The 7,483-nt window shown below is 40.2% G+C and overlaps 1 protein-coding gene across 1 annotated transcript; it reads left to right on the top strand.

Annotated features, from left to right (window-relative positions):
* The first annotated feature begins 1,359 nt into the window (after nucleotides 1-1,359).
* Nucleotides 1,360-5,630, top strand: LOC116515809 (epithelial membrane protein 1-like). Its single transcript, XM_032228052.1, has 5 exons — nucleotides 1,360-1,502; nucleotides 2,038-2,244; nucleotides 2,334-2,480; nucleotides 3,658-3,765; nucleotides 5,448-5,630. The coding sequence occupies exons 2-5, from the start codon at nucleotides 2,076-2,078 to the stop codon at nucleotides 5,516-5,518; spliced, it is 495 nt and encodes a 164-aa protein (XP_032083943.1). The 5' UTR covers nucleotides 1,360-1,502; nucleotides 2,038-2,075; the 3' UTR covers nucleotides 5,519-5,630.
* Nucleotides 5,631-7,483: the final 1,853 nt, after the last annotated feature.

The raw sequence follows: 7,483 nt of genomic DNA, 5'->3' as shown, positions 1-7,483 counted from the left end.
TAGGGCTTTCAGCCCTCTCTAAGCGGTTTACAGAGTCAGCATATTGCCCCCAACAATCCGGGTCCTCATTTTACCCACCTCGGAAGGATGGAAGGCTGAGTCAACCCTGAGGCGGTGAGATTTGAACAGCCAAACTGCAGAACTGCATTCAGCTGAAGTAGCCTGCAGTGCTGCATTTAACCACTGTGCCACCTCGGCTCTATATTGCAATAGTAAACACAAACTCCCGTAGCGGATTGCATTGTAAGCCAAATGGGAAGTCAAGGTGGTTGGAATGGCCTTGGGCAGCTTCCAGTGGTCAGATTCTCCTCCCATCGGTTAAAAACAAGTGGAGGTGGAAGCGAGAAAGTGTCTTTCTGTTGGAAGAATTTGTGAGCAGAGGGAGACATGCTGCGAGTCAATTTTTCGTCTACAAGGGTTTTCCTGGGGGCAAGATACATTTCAGATGGGCATTGTTCCTCTGATAGTGACCCCACAGGAATTCCAGGTTAATTTGCCAATCAAATTAATGAAGACGATCCAAGACAAGGACTTTACCAGGGACAGGGAGTGGGGGTCGAAAAAGTCCAGGATGCGAGGGGTCTGTGAGTATTTTCACAGCCCTTTTTTTGACTCATGCCGTGTACAGGTCCTCAATGGAAGGCAGGTTGGTAGCAATTTTTTTTTTTGGCTCATAAATGATCAAAGAGGAACTGAAAAAGGAATCAACTTCCCCATTTCTCATAACTAGGTGTGGCGGAATAAGTGTCTTTTTCATTTTTTTAAATTTCATTGATGTTTCATTGCAACTTTTCCAGTAGCAAGTAGAAACGAAACAGAAACTCTGAATGTAGAACAATTTCACAAAGTAAACGTAACACTATAATGCTGCACAAAATGACTCAGAATGAATTGAACAAATTTTAGGGTTGGGTGCCCACACAGTTATGGGGCTGGTTGCCCCCATGAGAAGCCCCTCCCCATCTGCATTCAAACTCCTAGTTTCCCTATCACAAAACTCTCCAATTTTTGTAGTTTTATAATGTTGTTTTAAGTTTTTTAATATTTTAATCTTAAATCATTTGGTTTTTAATGTTTCAATATATTAATTAAATTGTGCACCACCAAAAACCCCTCTTTGAGAGAGCGGGATGGTTAAGAAGTTTGATCTATGAATAAACTAATCAAATTTTCATGGATTTTTTTGAGTGAATTGAAAGGCATAGAAACTTAAATAAAATTTATTTCTAGATGCGAAGTTTAATGGTTCAAACTGCAGTGACTCTTACATTGATATGTTGCAATCATTTTAAGATCTGAGAAAGCCAAGAATTAAGAAACTCAACAGGAAACAAACTTTATATGGGCGGGCACCCAATTTGGATATCATATAAAGCGTCCCTTCCTGATAAAGGAAGTGAAAGTCATTGGTTAACGTATTATATCTGGACACTCAAGCATTCTAGACTTCTACTTCGGAGAGTTATCACCTGCAGAACAGTCAAAGAACAATTTCTAAGCTGGTGAGATAGTATTTCTTTATTTCTTTAATCATTTAAGAATTGGCAAATTTTCTTCTTAACGAGCTTCAAGAAGTACTGATGGGATCTAATTCTAATCTTTTGAAATCAATATTTTACACTAGGCTCCTTCACTTAAGATTGTGGGGAAAGCTGCATTTTTTTTCCTGCTTGCTGAATAATACTTCTAAGCACTGTTTGTTTCATAATTAATAATGAGATTAATAGCGGCTCAATTAATACATTAATACATTAACTAATTAATGTATTAGCTCAATTAATGTATTAGCTCAAGATGCCTTGACAAATCCCAAAGGTCAGATCTTCTTTCAGATGTTCGGCTTCTTAAAATGTTTGTTCATTTCTGATAAACTTGATTGCTCTTCCGTTTAAATCAGGGGTGTCCAAACTTGGGAACTTTAAGACTTGTGGACTTCAACTCCCAGAATTGTTAGCAGACAAAGTATTTAAGAGGCATCACCATAAATGATCAAAGTAATGAACATCAGTAACATAAAATTAATGTTGTTCCATCCAGACCTCTCGGCCAGTGGCAGACCAGTGCATCCCATAGAAATGAGTGCCCTGCATGTCGTTGCTGTGTTGTCTTCCTGCTTCAGCCTTCTGTGCCTGTACCAAGCCTTGAACACAGACTATTGGAGAGCAGCTCCCGGAATCCATCTGGGTCTATGGAAAGTTTGTAAGCACCATGAATGTTTTCCAACATTCATGGTGCTGGAATTAGGTAAGATTCAATATTCCATAATGCATCACTAGTCTGAAAGGTCCAGGATCCTCCACCTTGAATCTTGTGTCTGCATTGGCTCCTTACAGGTCCTATACGTGCCGTCCAAGCCTTCATGTTTCTGGGGCTGATTAGTGGCGTTGTCTCTCTCGGTGGGCTTTGTGTCCTGTTTTGGAAACCCCTTCTTTGCAAAATCTCCATGAGCAGGACTGCATGTCTTGCCAGCTTTTCTGCAGGTAAGAATCTGCACAAGAGTCTTTTCAGAGATATCATTTTTTGTGTGGCTTAGTTTAAAACTATGACTATTATTTGTGTGTCTGTGTGTTTGTGTGTGTGTGTGTGTGTGTGTGTGTGTGTGTGTTTTATAATTCTGCTGACTGCCAGCAGTTTGATCCTCACTGGCTCAAGGGTGACTCAGCCTTCCACCTTTCCGAGATTGGTGAGGACCCAAGTTGTTGGGTGCAATATGCTGAATCCGTAAAGTGCTTAGAGAGGGCTGTCAAGCACTATGAAGGGTTGTGTAAGTCCAGGTGCTATTGCTATTTAAAACATCCTCCTCACTGTCATTCCTAATTCTATATTCTGCCTGCTTTTGAAGTTCCTTCAGTTCAAGTTTTCAGAGGAAGATAGTTAATGAAGATATCTCAAAAGATAGTTAATTCCACCCTTTTTCTTTGGGCCACCCAGTCCAAATGTTCACCAATCACTTATTTCATGTTCTGATGGGAAACAGCCAGGCAGGCTGGGACATCTGCTCAGTGTGTCCTTGAGGTGACAGCAATGTCTCATGGAAGCTGACGGATGCTTGAATACCGTTCTCCCACCCCTCCATCCCACCCACCCCATTGCCTGTTATTGTCAAGTGGCAAACAAAGGTGAAATGTAGGTGAAAATGTGAGTGAGCCTTGAGAGCAGGGTATCTTCAAATGTGACCCTAGCTCAGGCTAGACATGACTAAAGCATAAGTGGCTGTGAGAAAAGTCTTTTGATCTAGGAAAGGATGCAGTTCACTGTTAAAACAGATTTATAAAAGGAAAAATTTGACACAGAGAAAACAAAATTGGCAAATTAACCACAGGTGCTTTTTTAAAAGGCAACTGGACTTACTTTGTTTTTCACTGAAGATGCTTTGCTTCTCATCCAAGAATCTACTTTAAGTTCTCTTTTGGTTGAAAAGCAAAACGTCTTCAAGGAAAAACATAGAGATTCCACTAGGCTTTTGAAAAAAAGTACTTTTGAGGACAACCATGACCTGGATGATTGAAAAATCTCCCTAGATATTTGGCAAATTAACTCATCTTTCGAAGCGCCAGTTTCGGTCACTTTCTTTGCAATGAGAGCAGAAAAGCCCATTGGTGTCTTCCATACTTCTGAAGGAAAGGTTTCTACCTCTACCTCTCTCTTGATTTTCAGCCCTCTGCGTCATGATTGCCATGTCCATTTTCGCAAGTTATAATGACCCCGACAATGGATGGTCTTTTGGCTTGGCTGTTTTATCTTTTCTTTTTTATCTTCTAACTGGTAAGGATCTTTTTTGGATACCCTGGTGAGATTAGTTTTAAAGATACATCTTTATGCATTCTGTATATTTTCACAACAATGAAACGTATTTCATTTTGGGTTGGGAACTAAGCACATTTCCCTGGCAGGAGAGGAATCAGCAACATTTAAACCAGGGGTGGGTTGCTCTTTTTTTTTTAATTGAGAATTTTTGAAAAAAAAGGCTTTTACAAATATTTACCTCCCGTCCCTCACCCTCCCCACCTGAACCCAACCCCCCCCCCCAACCTCCCCCCACCCCCGACTTCCCAGAACAAATACAGGGTATAAATCTTTAACAAAGATGTTCTAAAATAAACTTAAAGAAAGTTAGTATCAACTTTCATTTGAGCTTAAACTCCTCTTTGCTAGGCTAACTCTAAACAGATTATATCATTCCTTGCTTCTTCAGTCATAAACTATCTGGAATTTCTTAGTCTCGTATTTATTTTGAATGTAATCAATCCATCTTCTCCACTCCAGTTTATATTTCTCATTTGAGTGGTCTTTGAGATATGCTGATATTTTAGCCATCTCTGCTAGGTTTGTAACTTTTAATGTCCATTCTTGAATAGTAGGCAGATCTTCCTTCTTCCAGTATTGTGCCACCAACAGTCTTGCTGCCGTTATTAAATGCAAAATCAAGTTAGTCCCTATAACAGTACAATCAGTAGTTATACCTAAGAGGAATAACTGAGGGGTAAACTTTATCCTTTTTTAAAGAACATTTTGCATAATCCACCATATTTTTATCCAAAATGCTGTAACCTTTTTACAAGTCCACCATATATGGTAATATGTAGCATCAACACAATCACATCTCCAGCATTGAGGTTGTAAATTCGGATACATACAGGCCAGTTTTTTAGGATCTAAATCCCATCTATAAAACATCTTATAAAAGTTCTCTCTCAAATTTTGGGCTTGTGTGAATTTTACATTTCTTAACCATATCTTTTCCCATGTATCCAACATTATTGGTTCTTCAAAATTTTGTGCCTACTTTATCATACAATATTTGACTAATTCTGTTTCCGAATCCATTTCTATTAATACATTGTATAACCTTTTTATATGCATTTGACTTTGATCCCTAATTTGTTTTAGTAGATTATCCTCATTTTGCGTAAAACCTATTTTTTAATCTTTTTTCCATCTGGCCTGTAATTGCCCATACTGAAGCCATGTTTGAATTACCTTTTCCTCTTTTAGTAGGTTGCTAATTTTTTTAATACTGGTTCAGGCGCCCTCCCTCACGCGTTCGGGCGGGTGGGCGGAGCCTCCTGTTGCAGCTACTACCGGTTTGGCCAATTCGGGAGGAACCAGCAGCAATCTACCTCTGATTTAAACATCGAAACATCTATATATCCTGTATTGCAGCTTATCCAATCCCTTGCTTGGTTGGGACCAAAAATATTTGAAGTTCCTGGCATTTAGGAGATACAAGTTTACTTCACATATCTGACTTCAAGACTGTGTGCAGTTAAGAGCAATAGGTCTATTCTGGACCTTCCACTGACTTTTAAGGATTAGAGCTTGGTCATAAACAGGGGGATAAAGAGATGAGGTTGAGTTCAGAACCCCATAGATTCCTGGTTATTTATTTCTTTAAAATTCTACTTCCTCTGCTGGGTGGCTAATCCATTATTTCTCCCTTCCGACAGGTGGTCTTGCTTGTACATTGCATAGGAGGAAACTTCCAAGTGGCCTCCATGATTATCAGAAAAAGTACTAATGACTAGAAGACTGCAAGGGATATACGTAAATCCTTCCCTCTTCCACCATTCAGTCAGAACTGAAGAAGCATCTTGGATGAGAAGTGAAATGTCTTCAAGGGGGGGGAGTCCAATTGCCTTTTGAAAAAGCATCTTTGGGATAACCATGACCTGGATGACCGAGAATCTCCATAGATTTTTTCAGGAAAGCTGATTTCTGTTCTGCCCAAGGGGAAAGAAAAAATAAACTTAATTTTCTTCCTGCCAGAAGAAATAGGATGGAATTATTCCAGGCATGCCTTCCTTCCAAGGATGGTGATCAAGAATTCTCTGGTTAAAACCCCCCATTTTCCCATTTTCCGCCCGTATGTGGCATACATTCTCAGGCTTTGGCATTTTATCATTGTATCTGTATAAATCACCCATCCTTCAAAGTCTCTTTACGTCTGAAAGTATTTGGAAGGGGAAATGGTATTTCCAATTCAACTGAATTTATGCAATTGCTAACTACTTTCAACAATGGCTTTTTTATCAATGACTGAACTTTTTATCTCTAAGCATGTGCAAAATATCTTCTTCAATAAAAAGGCATAAATATTTGCAATGTTTCAAAGGCCCCCCCGAGAGGCTGTCCTGCCTGACCCAATAGTTTTCACACTTAATGTCCAAATCTCACTTTACGTCACACTTTATCCCCCCCCCCCAATTCTAGAATCTATTAATACCTACAATTGAGTCTAGCCTGTTAGATTAACAATATAAGCATGCAGGATACAGAATAGCAAAAAAGTAAGGATAGAAGCAATACACATCTTAGGGCTTATCTTCGCCACTTCTAAGAGTGCAATTTGAATATAGGAGCTATGATCTGAAACTTCATCTTCCTTGAGGGTATGTGGGGTTTGGCTTTCCATTAACATTAACTCCTTTTCAGCCTGTATTTCTTTTACAGACGTCATAACGAGCTGTTTAAGTAAGGGTATTATGCAAGGGAGGAAGGCTAACTTTGCGATTCCACATAATAAAAGAAATAGCATTTGTTTAATCCAACCTGTTCCCGGTAGCCAAGAGAACCATTCATCTGTCCCTTGCATTCTTTAACCAATTGAGGAAGCTTGGTTTTGTACTTCTTTAACTACGCTCCCCCCCCCCCAGACCGCACCTGATTTATTCATATAGAAACAGCAATCTTCTCCCAGGAATACACATAGTCCACCTTTTTCAGCAGTCAAAAGATCTATGGCATGCCGGTTCAGAAATTTGGTTCAGGCTTTCTTGGAATTCCTCCCACAGCTGCCTGAACTTTGTAATGGAGTGGGTCATTCCACCTACACCCGTTCCAACTGCAGTCCCTATTCTCAAGATAGCTAATAGCGGAATTAGGAGCAGCCCTCTTTTCTGGACATGTCCCATGAGGGCAGAGGTGGGTTCCTACCAGTTCGCACCTATTCGGTAGAACCGGTTCGTCAAATCTACCGAACGGGTTAGAAGAGGTTCCACCAGTGGACCCGGAAAGCAGGCCACACCTACAGAAGAGGTTCCAAAAATTTTTGAAACCCACCACTGGTCCTTGGATATGATTATTCTACACTATCATGCTCATATTTATAAAACACAGTGCCTCTGTGAAAGGTAAGGATGACTACTGCGTTTGTGGTGCAATCAGAACATTGCGTGTGTTGAAGTTGTTTTAACGCAAACCAAAGATGCCTTTTAAAAAAGAAGTTTACATCATATTCTTATGCATGCCAGTGCTGTGGGTGAGGTAATTTAAGGTGGTTCTGACAAGTGTCGTCGGCATCTTCATATCCGGTCACATGGGTGGCAAGCCACTCCCACAAAGGAGGCCACACCCACAGAGTAGGTTCGAACAATTTTTGAAACCCACCACTGCATGAGGGGTACAGGGAAGGTCTGTCCCCCATTTACCACCCATTTTAGGGAGGAGGTGTATTAGAGTGCATGTGCCAGTCCAATTGGTGGGT

The sequence above is a fragment of the Thamnophis elegans genome, chromosome 12 (genome assembly GCF_009769535.1).
Source record: "Thamnophis elegans isolate rThaEle1 chromosome 12, rThaEle1.pri, whole genome shotgun sequence".
NCBI classification, from domain to species: Eukaryota; Metazoa; Chordata; class Lepidosauria; order Squamata; family Colubridae; genus Thamnophis; species Thamnophis elegans.
The sequence above is the reverse complement of the archived record's forward strand: the minus strand, read 5'-3'. Positions and strand labels throughout refer to the sequence as shown.